The 27,724-nt window shown below is 33.9% G+C and overlaps 1 protein-coding gene and 1 long non-coding RNA gene across 7 annotated transcripts in view; one reads left to right on the plus strand and one right to left on the minus strand.

The window, feature by feature from the left end:
- The window catches only part of Fhos (Formin homology 2 domain containing), a 279,471-nt gene that overhangs the window by 72,528 nt on the left and 179,219 nt on the right, over positions 1 to 27,724 (minus strand). For 5 of the 6 annotated variants that reach the window (XM_064054589.1, XM_064054591.1, XM_064054593.1 and 2 more), the window contains one exon: positions 16,959 to 17,068. In XM_064054589.1, coding sequence (XP_063910659.1) covers positions 16,959 to 17,068 — 110 coding nt within the window. Of the gene's footprint in view, positions 1 to 3,862; positions 3,992 to 16,958; positions 17,069 to 27,724 lie in introns of those variants that run through there. The other variant, XM_064054594.1, reaches the window with a different exon arrangement.
- On the plus strand, positions 6,651 to 7,234 carry LOC135127494 (uncharacterized). Its single transcript, XR_010280237.1, has 3 exons — positions 6,651 to 6,811; positions 6,861 to 7,099; positions 7,148 to 7,234. It is a non-coding gene; the product is annotated as an uncharacterized LOC135127494 (long non-coding RNA).

Consider the following 27,724-nt stretch of genomic DNA (forward strand, 5'->3'; position numbering starts at 1 on the left):
TGTTTGTATTTCTCGATTTTTCAATGTTGCAGTTTTATTAATCTTTTGTGTCCATTTTTTGCCATTTTGGTTTTTCGATTTTTAAAATATGTATATTTCAACTTCACAATTTTTAAAATTCTGGATTTTGCGATTTCTCGAGTTTTCAGTTCTGCTATATTTCAATTTTTTGACTTTCCGATTTTTCAAATTTTCGATTTTCCAATTTTTCCTTTGTAGAATTTTTCGATTTTTCAATTTCTTGATTTTTAAAATTTTAAAATTTTTAACTTTTCGATTTTTTGATTTTTGTCTATTTCGGTTTCAGTTTTTCGATTTTTCGGCTTCTCAACTTTGCGACTTCTGGATTTCTCGATCCGCTTATTTTTCGATTCCTGGATGTCTCAGTTTTTTAATTTTTCGATTTTCCAATTTTGCGGTTTTACGTTTTTTTTTTGTTGTTTCGATTTCTTGCCATCTTGGTTTTTCGATTTCAAAAACTTTTCGACTTTCCAATTTTCAGATTTCTAGATTTCTCAAGTTTTCCATTTTTCAATTTCTGGTTTTTTCTATTTTTCAGTTTCTCCATCGCTGAGGGCTTTTTAGACATGTCGTGTTACTGCCGAAACTTTTCCCATTGCTTATATCACACAATGTATGGAAAATAACTAAAAAAATCGTCACTAATGATAGGTAAAAATTAATACAAAGTAGAACACAATACATATTTCTGAAACATTAAAATGCACTTTTCCGAAAAAAATAACTATAATACATTATTAAATCTTAGTTATACAAAAAAAATTGTTGGATGTATATCCCGCAGAAATTCTGGGTAAGCAGTTAAAAATTGTCAAAGTTTCCAAAACCCTACGTTTAAAATGTTCCCAGTTAATTTTAGGTCCTATGGTGTATACACATATTTTGGGATAAATTTAAAGAAATCTGGTATTTTGTTGCTCGATGAACTTGGAAAAATCTTTTGAGCTTTTAGTGTTTTATTTTTTACGAATTTGAAAAAGTCTTGAGTGTCGCAGTGTTTTTTTTTAATTCGGGAGACTCTTGAGTGTTCAATTTTTGGAAAATTCTGAAGACAAAACAATTCGCAAAGACCAAAATTACGAAAATAACAAAACACAAAATTACAAAAGTGTACCCACAAAAAAGAAAAACATTAATAAATAAATGAAAGTTACTTACAATTTTGGGAAACCAACGAAGAAAAAATCTGGATTGGTTTAGTTTTTCTACTTTCGATATTTATTATAATCATTAAAAACAGTTTGTAAAAACAGTTTAATAAACTGTGAACTACGACGATAATACTCTTTTCACATCATTAGTCTGAAACAACAGCTTCATTACAGCATGAAATCCGCATTTAGTGTTTAAATTTAGATAATTAAAACATTCCTTTGTTGTGTCTAAATTCTTATCCTTCTTGTTGACGGCCAAAATTTAATACTATTATTGTTCTGAGACTTCCCAGTTTTTTTTTAAGTAACAGATTTAAGTGAAACTTGTTCAGGTTCAAAGTTTTTTCATGTTTTGTCGACGTTTCATGATCCCAAAAGTATGAAAAAATACCAACAATTCGCACGGTGAATGCTATTTAAATCTTATAAAATAACATAATCCTGTACTTTTGATTTATGAATCGGCCTTCCAAATTTCAAATTTTGTAAATTTTAGCAAAAAATACATAATACTTCTTCATAGGAAAATAACAATACGATGTTGAGGCATCAAAAAATTCATGTTTCATTTTAGTTTTCTTTATTTAGTATTTATTACCGCTAGAGAACCTTGATTGATATTGTCTGAAACGGCTCTAAAACGCATGTAATTATGATTGTAATAACTCTTTCACATCATTACTCTGAGAAACCACAAATGTTTCAGTCGACGCGAATCAACATTTACAGTCTGCACAGAATAAAATTTCCTTTGTTGTCTGTGAACTGTTGCCTTTTCTTAGTGCTACTAAAAATTGCGAACAATCATTTTTAATTTTTTTAAACATGGCATTTCATTAGTAGATTCTAACCTCACACTTTAGTTGTTAACCATGTTTACATAACTAATCGTTCAAGTGTCATTAAAGTTAGTGTCACAGTACAGTGTCAAAATTGAATTGAAAATGATTTAAAAAATATATAAAAACTTGTTTGAAAGCTAATTGCCAAACTTTGACTGCTTTATTAGAATGAAAAAAAAACTTGGCCTGCATCTCCAAAGACAACCAGTTAGAAGCTATTAATGTTGATGAAAATATTAAAACTAATAAAATTATCATAATCGCATTTATCTAATAAAAAATCTATCATTATAGATACAGAAGCCCATAGCTAATCAAAGTCTGATGAATATAAATAAGCTATTATCTTACACAATATATTGTATATTGACCGTGCTTTAGTAGAACACGTGTGAAGTAAATTTTAATATTTTCATAGCTTAGGTTAAGACAATCGAGTCACCCTTGTTACACAGGTGCTCCAGAAACATCTAATAAATACGGTAGGAATTCCACGTAGAGAAATTTAACCAAATGCCTCAGTCGTGTGCAATTTATTTTCAGTTAAGATTGATCGTTACTGTTAAAGTTTAGAAACCTATATCAAGCGAACTTGCGCTTTCAATCCTAGTAATTTTCAGGTGTGTGTTGCGAGCCAAGCTGGGACTAATGGGATATAAATTTCGTCCTGTTTATATACAGCTCACGTAATTTAGTATTTATTTTAATTCAAAACGTCAGCACAACGCAACACTTCCAGTAAACATAAACGCAAAACAAAATTTTCTAAAAGGCGTATTTTTTTATTAGTTCAGCTAATTTTAGGCACCACGGCCATTTTGTGCCACATCAAGGTCAAATCAGTTTTTTACTTAATATATCAAATAATGTTCTGTCCAATAATCGTTCCATTGTGCAAGCCCTCCATAACAAAGAATCATTAAACTTATGTACTTTATGAATAGAGAACAAATTACAAATGCTGAGACAAATAAATCTCTTTGTGATCTTTGTAGACACAAGCATTATTGGCAAAGAAAACAATATTCTGTGTCTAGTATTCCTTTTTGAATTCTGTTTTCTATGCCACAAGAAAACTCAAGACTGTAATTTAATGAAGTAATTAAATCTGGTAGCCTTTAATTACCCTATTCATCCATAATAAACCACACCTTAACCCAAAATTAAGAAAAAATGTCGTGAAATCAAAGCCACGCGCGATTGTTCACCCGTTCCACGGTTGCCAACACCTGGAAAGCGAACCGTGAGAAACGTCATAATTTTCGAAACGTGGCGTTTTAATTGACAGTGACCTTGAACACGATCCGATATCAATCGTATCATAACTTTCCAAGCGTTAAATTGTTTACGGTCATCACGATTTTCACTTTTTTAATTGAACGGAAACAATTATCCGAAGAAAGTGAAGCGAAATATGTGTCTACCCAAAACAAAAATGGAGACGTAATAAGGCCAGCGACGCCACGCGAATACGGGATGCCTCGATTTCGACGTTCGAACGAAAATGGAGATTAGATGGAGTAATGTAATTTCCCTGTACACTGCAAAAACTCTACACTTTTTCCGCCGAGGAATGTCAGGCCGCCAGATGGCGCTGCGTTTTGGCGGTTTTCTTCACCGCTATCGCGATTATCGTGCACAGTTAGGCCATTTTTTGTCTTCGACACGCCAAGTTCGCGTAATTGCGAAGATCGATCTGTGTTTGTGTGAGACGGGTTTTTGTGCAAGATGACTACTGTTAAAGCACCGGTAAATGATCCTAATTATGGCGACCGGTTTCTTTAGATTTTGAAAAATGGCGGTGAAAGTTGTTACGATAATCCTTTGTTTTTTTGGTGTACGTACCGATTGTTGTAGGCGATGAGGTCGTGTAGCAGATAGCCCATTTTGAAGGGTGGATTTGGTGCTACCTCACTAAAAAATACCGTGGATCTGGTGAAATTCCGCGGATAAACTGGCACTGGTGGAAGGCTATGAGACGGTTGAGGTAGACACTAATAATAACACCGGTGAATAAATGAATTAGTACATGGTGCGAAGGACTGGGCCAAGAAATTTTAGTTAGCGGAAAAATTTTAACAAAAATGAGTGATATTATTGTCACTCTTGATATTATCAAAGGGATTTTTATTAACAAAAAAAACTTTTAAACTGCTCTTTGTTTCATAAATTCATGATTACACACATAAGACTGTCTCATGCCATGCCTGTAATGACTGTAATTACACATTTCGTTCTGAGTAGGCAACCAAAAATACACTCCACTCTCATTACTTTACAATTGAACTCCCACGCTTAATCATACCGTGATGTTTCTTAACTAAGAAACTTTTGGAGTGGATCCAGATATTAGTGTTCGGTATGACTCATATTGTCAACTTTTGTGAAAATTGGGGCTTCTAAATCTAAACACGTCAACGTTGCAATTAAATGGGATCAGGCCAGCTGTGTTATTATTGTCAAGAAGCCAGCAGGTTTAGTTATATAAAAGAAAAATTGGGTACTTGTGTGTCCATCATCACGTGTGAACGTCAATTAAAGTCGCGTGATGACAAAAAAGGGAAACTAAAGCGGCTGAACGTTGAAAAGGATTGTTAAAAAATGATGGAAAATTAGGTGATTTTTTTAACGTGAAAACTTGCACCTATTTATATTTTTTCGATGTAAAAGTATCCAACCTGAATGTTGACTAAGGTTGAATGAATCATGTACTGGATAGCAACACGATACTAAAAATTGCTAGTTTATTTTCACTATTTTTAAATATAATGCAATGTGAAATCATGAAAGGAGAAAATCTGTAGGTACCTGTTACGCCGAACTGCTCTAGGCACTTATTTATTAGTGATTTGGTGGTTTATAGGCGATATTTGGTTTTCCTCACCCTTGTAATTATATTGCAAGGTTGGCGGTAAGCTTTAAGACAAATTTTCAGAACAATAATCGTCAACGTAAACTCCTGGCCTTCATGTTCGCAGCCCAAGATTCGCACGTTTGTGAATTACGCCGCGGTGTCCGAGCTCCAGAAATAGTAGTGACAAAGGGATTTTAAAATCAGTACAGTTTTAATTTATGAACAATTTAGGCAACTTTAGAAGATTTAAGCTTTAATAGTTAAACTGTAAAATTGTGTACTAATTTTTGACTTTTTTTCCAAAAACCGACAAATATTACGACATATATTACTTTGCACATTCTAAATACGACTTACTCGGCAAAATTTTGAAATATAGTCATCAAATTTGTTATGATTAACATTAGATAATTGTTGGGTGAACAATTAGTCCAGTAGTTTTATCCCTCCTATAAAATCGCCAACAGACGATAGACAAACGAAAACAAAAGCTACTTTTTCATATTCTAGAAAGTATTGTGGTTACCAAATTTGAATTAGAATTTTGCCCTGAAAAAAACAATGGTGCAAAATCGAATTTGAATAATTTGAATTTGAAAAAAAAAATGCAGTTAAGAAAATCGTTAAATATAGGCAACCATGTGCACGTTCAGTTCTTTTTGGGTAGTTGGTAGCTCTCCTAGGGAATTTTCTGTTGAGAGGGTTGGTAGAAGTTGATTTGGTTGCTGGAGCCGCTAGAGGTGTCACTTTTAGTTTGTTTGGTGTGAGTGAAACCACGTGGTGAGTTAGCTAGGTTAAGTTTAATTGGTTTGGTAGTTAGAGCACGCATAACTAATTCTTACTGTTTTTCCAAGTGGAAATATGAATTTTCAACCGACGCTAACACGTGGTGTAAATTTGTTTTATTGTTTGTAAATTCACAGTTCATGTTAGGAGTTTAACCGTTAACTGGTTCTAACACAATTTAACGGTCCTGAGATTTGTTCAGATAAAGCACTTGCTAGGAGATTTTATGAAATTCACTTAGACAGGACTCATCCTTTGTTTATCAAGTTATATATGAGGTTTCTGGATACTTATACTCAAGTGTTACATTATAACCCTTCTTAATACAAGATTGTTAATAGTTCTTTTACGGCAGTTAAATTAACCTAGCATTGCCCCATGTTGGAAAAAAGGCCGTGAAAATTCGGTAGAATTCATAATATCGTGGACTGACATTGGTCAGTCAATGGTGGGGATTAAAAATTTTTCCCCTTAGGCAGTTATCATGGTTCTCCTCATCACATCATGGAGACAACGTGGAAAATTATATCACCGAGACGCATATTTCTCGCAACGCAGGATGCATTTTGTGTTTATTTATCACGTAATTTTGTTGGCTTTGTAATTTTTCACCTCATACAATTTTTCTCTATCTCGCAATTTTAGCCTCAGTAATTTTCTTTGCTGTATAATCGCTCTGTAGTTCCTAACCTCACGAAATATTTTTATCTACAAAAGTTTTACTTCACACCAAACTGTTTTTTTTTTGTTTTATAAATCTTTGCTAGTTTTTTTTTTCATGTAAATATTTTGATTAATGCTTCCATCATATAAATTGTGTTAATCTCAGATAAGAAATCTTTGCTGTTTAAAATTTCACGAGAATGTATGGCGAATTTAAATGTTGTTTATTGCTCTTTTTGAAACTTTAACACTTGTTCAATTGTAGTTTAATACCAGAGTTATAGAAAGTGAACATTTAAATGGAATTGAGGTAAATAATACTGAAACACGTGGCAGAAGGGGAGGGCGCGGTTCCTAGTCGAGCTGGCGGGATTTATCGCGTCATCTGCACAAAAAACGCAGACCTAGAATAGAAGTTACGGGCGGTCGGGCAAGTCAGGTCAGGTCAAAGTAGACCCTGTTACAATACTGCCATATCTCACGTTCAGGAAGTAAGAAAAAAAAATCTTTAGTACTACAGAAGAACTAATTATTTTAAAGTTTGTGGTTTAATATCGGTGTTATAGAAAATGTACATTTAAATGGAATTGAGGTAAACAATACTGAAACACGTGGCAGAAGCGGAGGGCGCGGTTCCTAGTTGAGCTGGCGGGATTTATCGCGTCATCTGCACAAAAAACGCAGACCTAGAATAGAAGTCAGGGGCGGTCGGGTCGGGTCAGGTCAGGTCAGGTCAAAGTAGACCCTGTTACAATACTGCCATATCTCACGTTCAGGAAGTAAGGAAAAAAAGCTTTAATACCACAGAAGAACTAATTATTTTACAGTTTGTAGTTTAATATCAGTGTTATAGAAAGTGTACATTTAAATGGAATAATTGAGGTAAACAATACTGAAACATGTGGCAGAAGCGGAGGGCGCGTTCTTAGTCGAGCTGGCTGGATTTATCGCGTCACCTGCACAAAAAACGCAGACCTAGAATAGAAGTCAGGGGCGGTCGAGTCAGGTCAGGTCAGGTCAGATCAAATTTATTTCTAAAATAAAGATGTTGACATTTGACACAACTGAACAAGGAACGCGTTGGTGTGTTATTGTCATTATTTTAAAAATTTCATTGCCAGATCTTTTTTTCGATCCTTTGGTACCTCGTTTTGTTAAATTCTAAACTATTTTTCACATAACGTATAGTTTATTTTAATACAAAATCAGTTCAAAGTTATTTAGACAGAATTTCCCTCACAGCTGAACGCAAACATTCAACCAAATTCAATGTGTTTGGAAAAAACATGGCGACGAGGATGGGATTTGAACCAACGCCAACGCGTTCTCTAAGACCAAAAAAATCCACGAGTTTGTTATGAGCGTAAACCCAATATGCTGAAATATTGCACAAACATTTTTCTAACTGTTATAAAAATCAAAGTGGATTCATAAATTACAAGTAACAAAGAAATAGGAGTTACATACTTTGAGAAAAAATATTACTTTACGTCATTCCATTATTGATGGGGATGTTTAAACTAATTTTGAGTAGCGATTTCCCTTTGCACGATATTCTTAATCACATGTAAAATTTGACGACAATCGGTCCAGTAGTTTTATCTTTTACAATAAAATCGCCACAAACGAAAACGGAAATTTTCATATTCTAGTAGGTATGAAACATCAAAAAAACATGAAATTAGCCATTCATTAAATTGAGTCTGGTAATACTTCCTTCGATATCTCACGTTCAGGAAGTAAGAAAATAAATTTTATTTTGAGTGTATTACAGAAGAACGAATTATTTTACAGTCTCATATTTCGTTAGAAAAGCTGTGTTTATTCTAACACGACTGTCAAAAGAAGAAAAAAAATGTCAGAATTGTTCTCAAAGCACAAAGTTTGGGAAGTGTACCATATGATCGAAAAAAAGTTGTCTAGTAGGCCATGAAATTTATTTTTATAATAAGGATATTGGCACTGCAGATATTTTACACTGTTATGTAACTGTCAAACTGAAAAACGAACGCATTGGTGTTGCCAACATCATTTTTTTTTAAATAAATTTCATGGCCTACTGGAGGACCTTTTTTTCGATCTTATTCTTATGGTACATCGTTTTGCTAAATTCTAAACTGGTTTACTTTGTTACAACATGGTCCGAAGTTATTTAAACAAATATCAGCTGCGTGACACTCGAGGCGAAAATTTTTGTAAAATAATTGTGATGAAAATCAAGACGGATTCATAAACTACAAGTAGAAGAGTATGTTTTTTTACAAAATGTAAATGGGAGTTGTATACTATAAAAAAATTCAGGTTACATCATTTAATTGTTAGTAGCGATGATTAGACAAATTTTCGTTAGCGTTTTCACGCTATTCTTAAATCACATATAAAATTTGGCACAAGCAGATGACGGATGGACGGAAACTTAGTTTTTCGTCCCAGTTATTTCTATCTGTCCACTTGATAAAATGTAAGGTTGGTTACACTGCCCTGGGTTTTTTGTTCAATGCGGTTGATAGCAACGAGATTTGACGTTTTAATGACAAGCGTATTAATTAATTAATTCAGCGGGTAATTTTCAGTTGGTGCGTTTTTTTTTTTTAATATATACAAAATTCCATTTTTGCGGGCCATTACGTTCAAGTTCTTTGGCATTAAAAAAAATATGACGTTTTAACCTAACTCAAGTTTCCCCCTTGGAGTCCCAAGAAACACCGTACATCCAGCAATTTCCCAAAATTTACACCGGGGGTGGGCAAATAGAAATCAAAATTTCCTAAATTTTTCTTGTTATATTGTTGTTTTAATTAAATGTAAGGTTAGGAAATGTGTTAGAAATATCTTTTTATTACATTTTTTTGTAATAAGATGATTAATGTGAGAAATGAAGCAGAAAACTGGCAAACCAACTCGAAGTAAATGCCGAAATGATTATGTCAAACTTTAACAGACAAAAAACTATACCATCGATTCAGTTTGTCCAACATGAAGAAAAAATAACAATGACTACTTTACATCGAAACGATCGTGAATTGTTGGCAATAGCAACGCGTTCATTGTTCAGTTTGACAGTTTCGATCAAATACTGTCAAATAAATTGTCAAATAGCTACAATGCCAACATTATCATTTTTAAATTAAATTTCATGGCCTACTAGATGATTTTTTTTTTCGACCGTATGTACAGCACTCAAATTGGCGTTGTTTGTTTGATAGAATAAAACGTAGGAAAAACCGTGTATGTTTTATTAATCCATAGTTCACAGCAGACCCAAAACAATTACGAGCCAGTCATTAACTCACTTAACATTTAATGAGTGTTATCCAAATAGACAAACATTATTATCACAATGTGTAACTGTTGCACGCACAACAACCCAACACGCTGTTAATTATAACTGGTGTTTAATCATGATTATCAAAGATATCGTTTTGAAACCAAGTCCACAAGCCGCTGTTCAGTGAGCATGGAAAAGAATTTTTCCGCATGATTCAGCGACTCAAAAGTGATCACATTTTCAGTCCATCCCGTCTAAAAAAAGGCCCCTTTCGGGTTGCTCAATCTATTTTTTCCGTCTCGTAATTACAACCAATGATCATATCAATCTGTTAAAAAAATACGACCATAATTGAAACAAAGCCCAATATAATAATCGACAAAAATTAATGAGCCTCGATTGAACTCTTCGTCTCTTGTTTAACCTTCAAAAGAACTACGCACGACTTGTAGCAAATCGCATTTGATCCTGATTCACTAATTTCAATAAATAATCAGTGCTAACAAATTTATTGCAAACACTTGCACGCAGTTGGATCTCCGGCGGAATTGATTTATTAACGCTGCTGCTGGAATGATTAGCGAAAATGACGAACGCAAATGTCATTACGAGAAAAGAAGGAAGAAAAGACGAAAAAGAAAGCACTGTTAGACGAGGTTTCGTAATTACGACGTGGTCTGCTCGTTAAGGCTGTTTCACGGCGTAACAATATCGATTTGTCAAAATGTCGCAACAAAGCGATGGTTTTGCAAGAAAACTTGGACGTTTTTGACTTATGAGTGGTTGCGGACTGTCAACTGCGAAAATTTAGAGTGTAGCCAAAGGGTAGGTATTGCAGAAGTGTTCGTTATTTGCCCGACTTTTCAACCGGCGACCGGAAAACAGAAAAACTGATTGGTGCGACCTTCAACGAATCACCACTGAGCCGTGGAATCGTGTAATTGGTTTATGGTTTTATAAATCAGTGAACATTAAAAATTAGTCATCTGAGATGATTTTAAGGAATTTCAATCATGGTGAAGGAAGCTGGCATTTTTTGGCGATTATGCAAGGAGCAGGCTTGACCCCGAAAGAACAATAGACCTGAATGGAAGACAGAACGAACTGAAACGTAAAGACCTAAAAATAATGTGGCAAATAATTTATGACAAGAAGATGATGTAATTATTTAAAGCTGTTGAATAAATGATTGCTATAAGTGACATTTGCCCCAAAATGGCGCCACTAATCAACGAGACAGTCACTTTTATTTGAGAAAAATTTAAACCAGTCGGGTTATTTTAAAACGAAGAAACGTTTGCGCATTTCATAAATTCAGAATATGATCAGATAAAACGAAACGTAATGATCATCTTACTTATCATATTTCTAATGACTGGTTTATTTAAAAAATGCTTTGACGTACCAATTATGCTAATTTTACGATGTTTCATCTTCTCGAGTAACCTTTCTAATAAGCAGTTAAACGTCATATGAATCCTCCGTGTGAAATCAACTTTGCCTAACAATCATTTTTACGATTTCAGTACGGCATTACATACATTTTATGGCTGCAGTCGGACAAACTCCTGCTGCTATGGAATAATGTAAACAAAAATATTGACATTTATGTGAATATTTTTGTGCATTTTTACTTAGTTACAAAAAAATTAATATTAGCTATAAAATTCAATATTTGTTGAAAAAATGGAAGACCTACTTTTTCATACTCAAGGGATCATGGAACGTCGATGTATTTTGAATTTTCCGCGCTACTTAAAACGGCTAACAATTTCTACGCGTTTTTTTTTTTTTTGTTTCAATTATTTATCTAAGGGGTGATAATCATAAAACGTCCTCAAATTGGCACTAGATGGGCAAACTGTTTTTCCCATGGTCCACTCCGCCCAACTAAATTAACTAAAAATCGCACGATATAAATAATAATCGAAAAACACGTTTAGCATGTGTTTATCAACAATCACAAAGAGGAAGAAAATTTTCAAAATCATAATTTCTAATAATGGGATACTAAACGTACCGAATCCGAATGGAGTTATAAAATTTTACGATCTTATTCGGTCCATAAAAACATGAATTCTCAACAAACACACACTATTAACAGGACACATTCAACGAAATTGTAGTTTACATGTAATAAAATCTAGAAACCTGCTATGGTTTTGATTATTTTTAACTTGAATATAAAAAAAAAATCAATAATGTAGGCCATCAGGAATAAAAATGCAACTGTTTAAACAAAAATGAATCGTATTCGACGCCATGGTCCCCATTCAATGAGAGTAATTAGCGTAATATCAGGATACTGAAAATACTATTCCTTCAGGACGTGTTCTTTTGGTTTTATTGTTTGTAAATTCACAGGTCAAATTAACATTTATTCATGGTTCTTACAATTTAACTACAATAATGCAAAATGTTTCCGTAAAACACGTGGCGAGAAATTCACTCATTCAGGTTCAACTTATTGTGGTGTCCCATTCTGAATTAAAATTTCAAGCGTAATTAATTTTTATTTTTTTTTTTAATCTGAAATGTGAAGTTTCCCCGATGTTAACACGTGGTGTCAATTTTCTGTTTATAGTTTGTACATTCACAGTTCAAGTTAAGATTTTCAATGGTCCCTGATTCTAATAAAATTTAAGTCATGAAATTGTTCACATAAACCATGTGTTAGGGAATTCACTTATTAAGTATTACCCTATAATAACCTTCTTAACTTCTGACTCGATAATAGTTCATCTATGGCATTCAAACTGATCAAAACGTTGGTCCATTCTGAAAATTTGAACGTAAATTCATACCCTCGTGGGCTTAATTCTTAATTATTCTAATAATAATTAAGACTAAATTTTGAATTTTTTGTGGGTTTTAAAAATTTGTTCACCTGTCACACATTATTTAAATTAACAATATATATAAAAGTTGCAAATGTTTTGTTTAAGTTATTATAACACACTTACAAATATTTATTTAGCCTTAAAATCGGAGCATTTATGTATATAAAAAATATTTTTATAAACACTGGATGTAATAAACCAGCACCAAAAAATTTGATCTGTTAAAAAAGTAGAAAAATTAGAATAACTAATAATTCAATCAAGAAAATCGTTAAACATAAGCAACCATGTGCACGTTTAGTTATTTTTCTGGTAGTTGGTAGTTCTGCTTGGAATTTTAGTTAGAGGGTTGGTAGTGAGAAGAGTGCTTGCTTTGTAGAGGTTGGGAGATCGTCACTTTTGGTTTGTTGTTGTGAGTGAAAACCACGTGGTGAGTTAGCTAGGTTAAGTTTACTTGGTTTGGTTGTTAATAAAAAAGAAGAAGCCTTGTTTAACGACAATTAATCGTAACGACGACGACGCCACAGTTTCCCAAACACACATAGCTAATTCTTGCGGCTTTCGACGCGGAAATTGCGAATTTTCGGTCGATGGTAACACTTGTTGTAAATTTGTTTTATTGTTTGTAAATTCACAGTTCATGTTAGGATTTTAATCCTCACCTAACACAATTTAACGGTCCTGAGATTACTTAGATAGCGCATTTGCCAGGAGATTTCATGAAATTCACTTAGTCAGGACTCTTTCTTTGTTTATCTAATTATGAATAACGTTTCTGGATGCTTATAGTTAAGTACTACATTATAACACTTCTTAATTCTTCACACAAGATCGCTAATAGTTCATTTACGGCAATAAAATCAATCTAACGTTGCCCCACTCTGGAAAAGGACTCTGAAAGCTGAGGACAGTCCACGATATAAACTCTCAAAGCTAATGGTTTTAAATGGCCAGTGACTTGGATCAAGACATCATTTAACATAATGTAAACTCTTTGTTTGTATCGTTGATAAAGTGTGGCACAATTGAACATAATGTAAATTGTTTGTTTCAATCGTTGATAAAGTGTGGCATAATTTAACGTAACGTAAATTCTTTGTTTGAACCGTTGATAAAGTGTGGCATAATTTAACATTTTGTAAATTCTTTATTCTGGTAGCGGCCACGTTGAAACAGTATTTTCAAACCGAGCACATGTTTGAACTGTAAAATCTCGTTGAACAAATTAACAACATTGTGATTGATCACATTTCTGGGAGACATAATGTCCTACAATGCAGCTGAATCACTTTACTTTTAAAATTTAAGCAATAACTCGAATGGACATAAAATATTAACCTCATGTGATTTTGTTAGCCTTGCAATTTTTCTCTATCTCACAATTTTGGCCTCAGTAATTTTCTTTATTGTATAATTTATATTACACGTAAATTTTCATGCTCTGAAGTTTCTAACCTCACGTATTTTTTTTTGCCTGCACAAGTTTTTAGATCTTTTTAATCCCCGAGCGTAAGCAGAGGAAGTATTGTAATCGAGTCCGTCGGCCGACTCTCTACTTTTACATTTTCTGGATCTTTCATGACCCCTAGAAGATGAAGAAATAGGTCTCCCATTTCCGTCTGTCTGTCCGTCTGTCTGCCGTCCCGGATTTTTATTAGACAGATAATCTCCGAAAGTACTGGGCCGATTGTTGTGAAATTTTGTACCTATATTAGGAATATCATGTAGATGGTAAAACGCTAACCAAAATTTGTGTAATCATCCCCACCACTAATGCGATGACGTAACTAGAAAATTGTACATAGTAAATGGGTTTTAAATTGTATAAAATAACATAGTCCTACACATGTAGTTTACGACTCCGAATTGAGTTTTTACCCGAAGCGTCCAGATTTTTGGAAAAAAATCAAAATTAAAAAACAATATTTTGCAATTTAATTTTGAATCTGCTAACCCGAATGCTTTGAAATGTTGCAGATGTTTTAAGGCTATAAAGAGCATCATAAATGTTTAGTCAAAATATATTTGGTTATTCCCTCCAAAAACTTGATGACGTCAGCTCAAAAGTTTGCCGAATAAATCCGATCTAAAATGTACAAAATATGATGAATCTGTACTTGTGATCTATCACTCCGTTCATATTTTTTGCATCTGCATATACAGGGTGACTCAAATAAATTAATGAATGCGTAAATTTATTTTACTGATTTACTCAGGAACTAAAAAATCGAATGCTTTGAAATTTTGCAGATGTTTTAAGGTTATAAAGAGGATAATAAATTTTTGATCAAAATATATTTGGCTATCTTCTCCAAAAAACTGATAACGTCAACTCAAAAGTTTGCCGAATAAACGCTATCTAGAATGTACAAAATATGATGAGTTTGTACTTGTAATTTATCGTCCCATTCATATTTTTTGAATTTGCATATACCGGGTGACTCAAAAAAAATAATGAATGGATAAATTTATTTTATTGATTTACTCAGGAACTACAAAACGAATGCTTTGAAATCTATGAGTTTCCGACAGCGAGGGAAGTACTGTCTAAACTCTTTAGACCAATTTTTGTTTTTATAAATCTTTGCCAGTTTTTTTTTTGTAAATATTTTGTTGGTTAATGCTTCCATCATAAAATTGTCTGCTGTCCAATCTTAATCTCAGATAAGAATTCTTTGCCGTTTCAAATTTCACAAGAGTGTATGCCGAATTTAAATGTGGTTTATTGCTCTTTTTGAAACTTTAACATTTGTTCAGTTGTAGTTTAATGTCAGAGTTATAGAAATTGAACATTTAAATGGAATTGATGTTAAATAACACAGAAGCAGAGTGCGCGGTTCCGTGTCGAGCTGGCGGCCGCACTATTTATAGCCGTGATTTCCAACCACGAGTTTGTGACCGTAACGGCCTGTGCTGGGTGGTAGTGCTTGTCGATAGAATAGAATCACCGTCGCAGTTTTTTTTTGTCAATGAAGGAATAAATAATTTTGTGTCCTCCATATATTTGGTGTTTTATTTAGCAGTACTTTTCCAACCTTGGGGTCCACCACTAGAATCTGAACGCATTACGCCACAAAAAAAAAAAAACAACCAACGTAGGTTCCGTTTTGTTAGACGATCACAGCCAAGGCCAAATTTTTGAATTTTTCGCGGGCTTTCAATTTTTTTTTCCACATGTCAATTTAAGGCGGGATGTTTGGGTTATCACAATATACTTAAGTAGTTGGAAATAATTTTGATGTTATGCGCATCAAAACCCGTACAATTTGTACTCAGTCTATATTTTAGTAAAATTCGGAAAAACCTACAATGTATACAGGACATTTCATTTACACTTACTTTCTTTATTTATTTTGTTTAAGTTATTCTTGGGAAAACTTTTCCCAAATGCCATTTTGTTTAGTAGATTTATTAACATTACGTATAAACCTATGCAGTTAATGCATGGGCAGAAAATTTACTTCTTTCCAAAGCGAATCTGTTATTACATAACCTATTTTTCCACCTTCATCTAAAAATATAACTTTAACTAAAATTTAAATATTTTTTTGAACTGCTTATGAGAATTTGTTGGTTATGGTGACAGCTGTGGCTAAAATCACTCACACGGGTTTCATTTAGTCACTTCCATTACATTTGAATATAGTTATTAATAATTTCTACTGTCCTTTAAACACCTCAAAAGTTGAATGTTAAAATCGAAAAGACCCAAAATGATAGAATATTATTACTTTAAATCTAAAATTAACTAATATTAATTTTGTAAATAAAAATTACAAATTTTAATCACCGTGTATTTCAAGTAAAACACCTATTGGTGGGAATGTTGATTGTTAATTTAATTTCTCAATATTTGCTTTTCTCTTAGAAACACAACATTCCTAAAGATGTTGTATTAATTAATTAACAATTAACAATATAATTAAATAATTGACACTTGTTAAGAACATATTTATATTTAGAAACCTACATGTTAGAATGCAATTACCCGTTGCTTAAGACATTAAATTACCACTGGTTGTCATAAAAATCTCAGGAATTGAGAAACCTTTGCAGTCTTAATAAATTATTGTTATTTCGAAATATATTTACAATTACAATTAACAAACCCGTGAGTGCAGACACTAACAAGATTTACTTCCATCATGTAGCTTTAATTAAAACGTCATATTTTAGCTTAGCGACTTAACTAGATAATGAATCAAAATCAACAACTCTTGACTTAGTGTTAAAGCTGAAGATTAAATTCACGTAAATATAGCGAACATTCAGCTGTAACGCTCCGGCAACCCACAATACACATGTAAATATCCGGTAGCATACCGTCCAACACTCAACTGCAATTTATCGCAGCCCATCATCAACTCTCAAATATACATAATACCAATGACTAATCACGAATCCGACACTTTAAATTAGATTTTTTCCGTAACCACAAGAAAAAAGCTCTTCAAGAACGAAAGCACCAAATGACGGGCGTGACGTAATAACACGACGTCGTTAATTTAAGTGACTATACATCATACTCACTTTGATTGAAAACCCTCAAACTCCTCTTGTTGTTCACTGATAGAAGCTTCGAGGTCAAGGTAAGATCCATAATCCCCATCTTTGTACAACTGAAGTGCCGCATCATCCAACTGTAACAAATACAAGCCATTATTTTTCTACACCGGATCGGAAACATCTTCAACTGACATTTTCACAAGCGCCCAAATAAAAAGCTCTCGAAGAAGCGAAAAGCGAAACCGGTGATGTAACATAATCCGGATTTATTATTTCATAAAAAATCTAAAGATAGCGGTTTTATTCGTCCATCAATTATGGACTTTTATTGGTCTTAACTCATAGTCGTGGCTGTAGTGAAAATAAAAATCGTAACTAGGCTGAAAAGTAAAAATGTCGGTGATGGTTTACAACACTGCCAAGTGCAACGATAGTGACATCAATCACGTGTTAATTGAACGAGAAAATAAAAGGAGTGAAAACGGCGATTTATCACGTGTCCAGTCCGCGACTGTCAATTTTTCAGCCGAAGGTGAGTTGATGGGATTTGTTATTGCGACGGCCTTGGCTATGCGCAGCCTTGAGTGAACGACGAGAAATTGATGAAAAATGCGAGATAAAAGAATAAATGGGAAAATAATGTCAAACAGGAATTCGTTGCAAGAAACGCTGTCCATCACTGGCTTATTCCAATTATTTGCATGCGAGGTGTATGATGTTATCACCCTGGATGTGGTCGCTAAAAATGTGAGAAATTTCAAAACAAGGTGATTTATTCGGAGGTGGTGTGAATACATTGATGCAAATGCAATACAAGACGGGTTTATGTTATTGTTTGTTGCCTAGTTAGATTTAGCTGGCGGAATATAAAGACTGTAAACGATGGGTTTTACATGGGAGATTCCGCGGTGATATTGCCAGCTCGTTAAAAGCACCCCGAATTCCACAAAGAGTCGGTATGTGTATAATTTATCAGAGTTTTAAAGTTTACTTAGTGAGGGTGCTTTGACGACCTGGCAACATCATTGTTAAGGTATCAACACAATAATGATAAAAAATTCTAAGATGTGTACAGACGTGCTTGACATTTTTTGTGATAAATTTTTTAACTAATGAACGTGAGATTAACATATATGAAGTCATTCGCGGACTTGATTTTTTCCCGTTACAAAGCCTTGAATTTTGTAATAATATGCACCTTTGTAAAACCAATAATTGACTTTAAGTTTAAATTTACGTTAAACTCATAGTCAAGAATTTAATAAAAAGTATTCTTCGACGTGATAATGAAGGCCGACTTTTTTCACTAATTTTTTTATTGTCCTGAAAAGCATGGAATCCAGAATACATTAAATTCATAACATATTTGTTAGTAAAAGGAATAATAAAATACCATATCATAGCATAGATATCTTCTTTAAAATGGCCTGCCAAGGTTCATATTATGCAGAATGATTGAGTGTTTTTACCGAACGATAGCTAAGATTCGTGATTTCCTATTCTGCGGTCAGTTTTCCAGTTATTTCGAAAAGTAAACATCAAATTCTTTGAAGCACATGAGAAATAAATACCACAGGTATACATTACATACATTTGAATCAAGAATAAATGTTCAAGTTATTTCATTCAAACTGCAATAAATGTACTATTTTAAATATCGAGTGAAAAGTATATAATAACTTAGGTAAAATCATCCACAAGAATTTACGTGATGTTAAATTATGCACTCATTCAAGCAAATCGTTAAATGAAAGTGAGTACACAAATGTTAGATTGTGTACTATAAACGAATTGCCATATTACAAGTGAAATAAACTCACGCAAGCATACATTAAATACGGTCAAATAATATAATATAATTAATAAATGATTTTCAAATTCAAGCTTAAAGAAAATAATTAAACCTCTAAGAAAATACCAGGTGATTTTTTCTTCCTGGCCATAAGCTAAAAAAGTATAGTAATTGAGTCCTTGCTAGATATGTTTTGTCGACATTTCATGGCCCCTAAAGCACGAAAAAGTGGTCTCCCATTTCCGTCTGTCTGTCGTCTAACTGTCACGACACGAAATCTACGAAACTACGAAACCGATTTTTGTCAAATTTTGTGTGTATAATAGAACTATCATCTCCACCAACAATTTGATGACGCCATTTCAAAGAAGTCTATTTTAAAATAATTTAAATATTATACAATAATGTAACCGACCGAATGTTCACAAAAAAATTAGCAACTTAAACTTGGGAATTTCTTTTTTTTTTTCTCGCGCTGAGTATTATCTATGTCATAACAATTTTCAGAACATTGTGTTCGATTGTGGGTGAATTAATGATTTTAGTTCTTTCAAATCAAACAAATTTCTACGTGACATTCTTTCGATGTATAAACATAAACACTTGAAGGTAAGCTTGTTATTACTGCTGAGAGGCGATTTTTTCCCGTTGGTTATCTGCTTTAAATTGAATTAACATAGTTCATATTTGTACTGCGTCCCCTAGGAATTTACGGGCGCAGGGGCTCCGAGGGTGTTATTTATGCTGCTGGTTTTTATTTTATAGAGGTTATCACAAAACTAAAATTACAAAATCTACTTTTATAATTTTTTAAAGAAGCGAGATTTGTTGGATTATACTTCAAGAGCGAGGGAAGTACTTTCAAAATAAATTGATGATTTTTTTTGGTTTGTGATCTAATTACCCAAACTCGGCCGAAAAGTAGCCGTAAGTTCACGAAGTTTTTAATTTTAAAAAATTATAAAATTTTAATGTATTTAGCACGTACTTCTTCTTAAAAATGTGATCTATTATGATAAATTTGTTTAAAAACAGTGTTCTTCAAACTCGGGAACAAGAAATACTCTAAAGATGTCAAATCGGGTGATTGCGTTGGGTAGATATGGTCTGTATGGGAGCTAATTTTTAAATGAATCGTCATACGATTCATTTAAAAAAAATCAAACTTTTTTGAGCTGTATGAGCTGTTGCGCTGTCCTGCTGAAAATATCGATTCTGCAATGTTCAAAACTACCCGAAACAAATTTTTTATTGATGAAATTGCCCCATTTTCCCGAAAAGGTGAGAATACGCCCGTCTTTATTTAAAAATGTAAAAACTTTCTGGAAGGCGCCAAATGTCTTTTTTTAAGAATGTGAAACTTTCTCGGGATCCCAATTGTCTTTTTTTTTAATGTAAAACCTTCTCGGGGGCGCCAAATATCTTTTTAAGAATGTGAAAGCTTCTCGGGGGTCCTCACTGTCTTTTTTTTTAATCTAAAACCTTCTAGGAAGCTCCAAATGTATTTTTTTAATGTGAAACATTCTCGGGGGTCCCAACTATCTTTCTTTTAAATGTAAAACCTTCTTGAGAGTGCCACCAAATGTCTTTTTTTAAGAATGTGAAACCTTCTCGGGGTCGCAATTGTCTTTTTTTAAAATGCAAAACCTTCTCGGGACGCCAAATGTCTTTTTTTAAGAATGTGAAACCTTCTCGGGGTCCCAATTGTCTTTTTTTAAAATGCAAAACCTTCTCGGGGCGCCAAATGTCTTTTTTTAAGAATGTGAAACCTTCTCGGGGTCCCAATTGTCTTTTTAAAAATGTAAAACCTTCTCGGGGGCGTCAAATTTATTTTTTTTTTATGTAAAACCTTCTCGGGAGCCCCAAATGTCTCTTTTTTTTTAATGTGTAAGACCTTGTCGGGGGCGCCAAATGTCTTTTTTTAATGTAAAACCTTCTCGGAAGCGCCGAATGTCTTTTTTAAGAATGTGAGACCTTCTTGCAAAATCAAATTTTATACTTTTTGAGAATTTTTTTTAATATATACATATACACAAAGCCCTATTAAATTTTACATTTAGTTCTAAATATTTTTGTTTCATAAGTTTATTGGTAGTGGTGAAGGTCATTCCTAATTACAATTTCACTTTCACCATTTTAATTAGCCGCAGGGCATTAATTATTAGTCATGATCAGTGTTGAAATTCCAATTTATGTCAAAAAAATTTTGAAAAAAGCCACTATGTAACATATACATAAAGACGAATTTCGTATACAATACTAGATTTTTGTTTTTGAGACATCTACATTTTATAAACAATCTGTCTCTCTTCCTCTTACGGAAATAAGTAATAAACGATGATCTAATTGATACTAAAATCGATAATTAGTGGAATTTTGATAAATAACGATTGCCGATTTGAGTTCGACTTTGTTTAGAACATGATGGAGGCAACCAGTAATACTCAACAGCAAAAACTCTCTTTGATTAAAATTCATCTGGACCGCACGGTATAAATATTTGAGTTGTGAAAACACTCCAAACTAGGATAATTTGTATCAAAAAAATCATCATCTGCCACAATGGCCACTGACCATCTGCGTACCAGTGTACAAAAACTTTGGAAAAAATGTGCAACTATCCTTCTTTGACTTAATAAACCCTTTCGATTGCGTGTCGCGTGAAAGACTGGTCGAGAAGCTCCATATATACGGATTTAGAGATAACAGTACTAAAGCTGATTAACTCCTATTAAGCAACCGTCAGCAATACGTACGTGCGTGTACACGAATGTCTGAATTAGAGTTCCTCAGGACTCCATCCTGGAGCCAACTTCAGTTTTAATATTTATAAACGGGGTGAGCAGCTGTTGGACAAACCAAAATAATGCTGGAGCTCACCAGAATGTTGGAGACACGCAGTCTGGACTATAAAATTGGTTTATTACTAACAAACTTGCAGCAATATGTCCAAAACGCAAACAATCCATTTTGGTCTTCGTCGACACGAACTGTCAAGCCAGTTCGTGAATATCTCGTGTTTACTTGGTTATATTCTAAATTCACTGGGGGAATGACGGAACGTGTAAACACATAGACTACTAAAATCAATAACACAAAAAATGTCTTAATTTGTATCACTTGTGTGCGAATGTAAATTTATTGTTAATTATTAAAAAAAAAATCTCCGAATGTTTACACCCGTCATTAGCAGCGACCCGTGTATAACTTCCACAAGAAACGTGAAACTCATGTCAAGTGTGAAAACTGTCAGACATGCTAAAACAAAATAAATTCAATGTAATTTACGAGTACCCGACTTGTTCTGTACACATTCATTAGTGTTCATTTGTCTGCTCTTTATCAAAGCATCATTTTTCCCACGTCTCCTTAATTAAGGTAATAACCATCCGAGGTGGCTGCGCCACCATCACGATCTTCTCCCCGCGTTTTTGTTTAAGTCACCGTGAAGACTGTGCACAGTCGCATTGTTGTCTGCCCACCGACCCATGACAGACGACCTGCAAAGGTCTTGGGGTCACTGTCACGACCACTTGCCCAACGCGAGAAAGGGAAATCCGCCCTAGAGCTCAAAGCTCAACTGAAGCCTTCAAGCTTGACCAGACTTCGAACCCTTAGTAAGGTTATTTCGACAGAACTTCCCTCCCCATATTTCAATTTCAACAGATTTTAAGTTTTAGCATGTCATGAAGTTCCACGTGCATGCTTACAATGACGTTTCCATGTGTAGTCAGACCTTTTGACCTCCACCTAACCCCACTTTTTAACACCATTAAACAAGCAAACATACGATTGAAAATTTTAAACCTCCTGGTGAAACTCAAGCGGAACCGCTTCATTTTTTCAATTAAATTGAATCGTATGGCTGGAGTTTCTTGAGAAAACCCCTCCGGCGCGACCACCCGAAGCACCATATCAAAACAATCGCCGAGCGCTAGATGCAAAAGGAAAACGTGCAACCGACTCCGCAGGAAACGTTTGCCGAGGATTTATTGCAATGAATCTCGATTCCCATTTCGTAGATTAATCGCAGCCATTATTAATGGATTTGGGCTGCGGACGCCTCTGGGTACGGATTTTTGCGTTACGGTCCATCACTGACGGATCGAGGTGGTGCTGAAGAATGCGCCATGGACGGTAAGCGTGGATCGGAATAATGAAGATATGGGTTGATGGAGCGAGTTTGCAGTTCTCATGGGTTGAAGCGAACAATTATTTAATTACTGAAGAGGTCACGTTTTAGATGTGGTCTAGATACGCCTATCTTGGTTGTTCTTTGAGTGGGTTACGACTTGCAACGATAGCAACAGTACCATTGGTCCACACCAAAAATTTTGAAGACTAATAAATTTTTTGCCCCACCCTTGTCTCTATCCGCTGAAAACCCTGTCGATAAAGGAGTTATTGACGCATCAAGGACAGCATTCCGTTGTCTTGTTTATCTTATAAAGGCGGATGTACCGGAAATATTTTAATGGGATTAAAATAGTCTCGCCAGGTAGGCATCGCAGGACCTTGACCGTCGCAATTTCAACAATCAATATCGCATCAGCGGATGCCTCGGATCACCATATTTAAGAAACCACAAGTGTGTAGAATTTCAAATGAGATTTTCTCCACGCCGTACACGTGTAATTACACATTTATTGTAACAACACGTGTAGAATCAATCCAATTAACCGGTCTTAGAAAATTCCAGGGAATTATCCTGAACGCATCGGGTACTCTCCGTCCACTTACAGGTGGTCTCAATAATCTCGGTTCTATGTCTGGCTGCAGTTCCGGCTGTTTTAAGAAGATTTTGTCGCATTTTTTGGTATTCTAAGATATCAGCAATGTATATCTGCAGTTATAATGATGTACAATAATTTACTTCGTTAGCGGTACTACCATTATTGTGGAATGCAAGAGTTTTTTGAATAAATCATTAAACAAACGGAGGTTAAAGATGAAAACGTGGTTTAATGTCCACCAATGTTAAAATTCAAATGATTACATTTTTTAGTAATTTTTAAGCTTTTATGTAGTTTCATGGACAATATTTTATTTAGATATTGATCACATTCATACTGAATTAAATAAAATGAATTAAAGTTGGTTATGTTTTTCGAAACAATTTATAACCCTGTGACAAAAAGTGATTAGTTCAAGGTTATGTTGGTACTTATTGACATTAAGTGGCGGCCAATCAACGCTTGATAGCCAACGCTTACTCTAAATTAATTTATTTTCAATGGCAGGGGGGCATGAAACACTGCGTGAACAAACTTTATTCCACTCAAAATGATGGTACTCACAAACTTTTTTCACATACAAATTACTGCATTGGCATTATAGATCACCTGATTTTTTAAGAATCGAAAATTTATATTATTTACCACAGCCACCAAACATGTGGAAAGAAAAACTTACATTAATAGCTGCAGCAAACTTTGTAGGAAGTATAAACTCATGCAGAGAGAGAACGTTAGAAATGTCCGCCCCGAATTAATTCCAGCAATTATTTGCATCCAAGCATATAATTATTGACTTAAACTTACATGAGATCTCTGTATTTTACCCAAAAATCAATTTACAACAAAGTACTTCGTGTTCATGTAACGACCAAGTTAAATTATACTGATCGACGAGGCTTTCCTTTTCGTTTTTATTTGAAAAAATATCGTGACAGCGTTTTCGGATTTGGAATTAGCGGATGATTATTTACAATTTGACACCAATTTTGAGTGGTTTAAAGCTATTTTAACCATTTTTTTGGAAAATTTTTGAAAATTTCGAAATCACTTTTCACGTTTATTTGAAAAAATATCTTGACAGCGGTGTCGGATTTGTAATCGGTGGATGATTATCTACAATTTGACACCAACTTTGATTCGATTAAAGCCATTTTACGAACTTTTTGGAAAATTTTTGAAAATTTTAAACCTATTTTTCAAGATTATTTGAAATGATATCGTCACGGCGTTCTCGGATTTGCAATTGACGAATGATTATATTAATCGACTCAAAATTTGACATAAATTTTGAGTCGATTGAAGCTATTTTAAATATTGAAACGGTCTTTGAATTCAGAATCAAATGAATTCGAAGACCGTTAAAACTACCTGGAAAACTGACTTGACTTTTAGGGTTTTCCAACCCTAAGCGATAGGTGGGCCAATTGGAATGATTGACAGCTTGTACCAAGTATAATGGATTAAGCTTATGGCCCTATTATGATATCCTAAAAGTCAAGTCAGTTTTCTAGGTAGTTTTACTCTCTTATTTTCAAAAAATTTTGGATTTGCAATTTTTCAATTTTTGCAGTTTCTAAATTCACAAAGTGCTATAGTTTTTGTATTTTTCAATTTCCCATTTTCTAGATTAATGGATTTTTTAATTTTGTCGAATTTTCGATTTTTCGTCTTTCCGATTTCGTGATTTTTCAATTTTTCGATTTTCAAATTTTCAATGTTTTAAGTTTTGGGATTTTTCAATTTTTTGATTTTTCGATTCGTTGATGTTTTGATTTCACCATATGTATTGTAAGTAAATCTTCAATTTTTCGATTTTTTAAATTTTAGATTGTTCACTTTTTTGTTGTTTCGATTTTTCAGCTTTCGATTTTTTGCCTTCTCATTTTCCGATTTTTCAATTTTTTTGAATTAATTTTTCAGTTTATCGATATTTCGATTTTTCAAATTTTCGATTTAACGGGTTTATTAAGTTTACATTTTTAAATTTTGAATTTTCCCATTTTTCGTTTTTGCAGAATCGTCCTTTGAAATATTCAAAAATATGCAAAATACGCCCAATTTTCGACCAATTTTCAACAAAATTTCACAAAATACTTTTTCTTGTAGAATTCGGGCCGCAGAAGTCATATCCGTTTTCATTTCTTCGATAACTCCAATGGTTTTTCCAGAATCGTCCTTTGAAACATTAAAAAATATGCAAAATACCCCAATTTTCGACCAATTTTCAACAAAATTTTCCAAATTTCACTAAGTACATTTTCTTCTAGATTTCGGGCCGAACGCGAATGAAAACAAATACTAATGAATTTAAAACGTAGAAGAAACAAGTTGATGCCACAAGTATTTTATTTAAACTGGTAACATGTTTCTATACAAATGAGTATCATCATCAGAACTATTTATGTTGAAAACAGGAAATTAGGTAACAAACAACAAAAATATGTGAACAGGATTCACGAAACAGAATTTACATTATGTTTAAACGTTCAAATGGGAATCAAGAAGGAATGATTAACAAATTCTAGGAAAAACAGATGAATCTCAAAATAAATCAACAACAAGTCGAAGTAGTGGAATCGGGTAATATAGACAAAAAGCTAAAACTAACCCCATCCACGTCCACTTTTGAATTTCATTGGTTTTTTAATTAGATGAAAACTGAATTTAATTCTGGCAAATGGTTGAATCTGACATTTTCGACCATTTTTCAACTATATGCGAAAATTAATTGAAGACATTTTCTTCGATGTCCAGAAGTCATTTTCGCCCTCGTTTATTCGAAAATTTCTACCGTTTTTCTAAAATCGCTAATCGAAATGCAGCAATTTTTAGAATTCAGATATTAATACAGAGGAGCAAGAAGTAAACGATCTATTTTAGAAAAATTACCATACCGCCGTCACCGTTTTTCTTCCGTTACCGCAAGAAGCCGAAACCGTGAAACACGTCCCCGTGCGATTTCCCGTTCCAGGGTTGTCGCCCATAGGACCAGGAGGAACCCGTCCTGAAGGAAATCACCGTCCAGGAGGGAACTACCGTGTCGGACGTTTAATTCTTTTTTTTTGTACAACTGATCTGTAGTTATTTAAGATTATTTTAGCCATGTAGCTAGTGGCAGGAAATAAAACCCGATTATTGTTTAAAATTTTCCTCCGTTTTATTTTATTTCTTGTTTCCGCAGGCGCTCGCCAAACCACTTGGAGATCCGTGCCTCTGGCTTTAGAACAACCCCGCGCCCGAGCACTGTCGCTCCCGACCGAAGGCGCTACCGTCGGTGGCGTGAAGGTGACCTCGTAAGCCTTGTCAGCCGTACTAGTCGGCCCAAGGCTTAGTACCGAGGCACGCCACCCCCACGCGTTATCGGCGAAATACCGGTCGGTCATTGAAATTCTACAAAATACAAAAAATTTACTTCCTAGAATAAATCTAACCCAGAGTAGTTCTAATCCATGATGGGGAATGCTTGGGAAAAAAAACAGAGAAGGAAAAGGGAAAGGTGTAGGAAGTTGGGAAGCGTTTTAGAGTTTCTTCCGGCTGTCAGTTAAAAATATGACAAAATTCCCACACTAAGCTATCACTTTGTATACATTAAAATATGTTTATACTCTCTTGAACTAGTAGCGTGTATATTTAGAAACACAGTTTTTAGTTATTTTACAAATTCTGTTTAGTAGTCAATAAAACAAATTTAATGACTTTCTTGTTTATTTAGTTGGGAAACTAGTTTCAAAAATGAAATTAATTTTGCGTAAATTATAGACGCTGACCTATATATTTTCAAAATATGAAAATCCTCTACATGGACGTTATTATTATAACCATAATAGTTAAAATTCGTCCGAAATTTCAAAAAAACTAACGCAATAGAAAAAAATCAGTTTTTGTATTCGAGTTCAGATCAAAAGAACTGACGAACTCTCCGCAGAACGGCGAAAATGAATTTCAAATTAGTCGGCTGGCTTTATAATCAAAAGGGCAAACGACTGCGGATAATTGCGTCTAAACTCTAATGTAACCCATTAATCCTGAAATATTCAGCGGATTTAATAAAGCCGCCAAAACGCTTCATACTGGTATTCTCATTAATCCTCTTTGCCATTAATCAGATTATTTATGGTCCGCTAACGGTAGCCACGGAATTTCCTCTAAAATTGTTATGTTTTCACTTTACTTGGCTTGTTTCACCTCAAGAACACACGGCAGTTAGTTGCGAACTATCTTTATTGTTAAAAACGTACTGCGCATATACAACTCCCATAGAC

This window comes from Zophobas morio, unplaced genomic scaffold (genome assembly GCF_036711695.1).
Source record: "Zophobas morio isolate AGI-343-1 ecotype UQ-CSIRO unplaced genomic scaffold, CSIRO_AGI_Zmor_V1 ptg000012l, whole genome shotgun sequence".
Taxonomy (NCBI): domain Eukaryota; kingdom Metazoa; phylum Arthropoda; class Insecta; order Coleoptera; family Tenebrionidae; genus Zophobas; species Zophobas morio.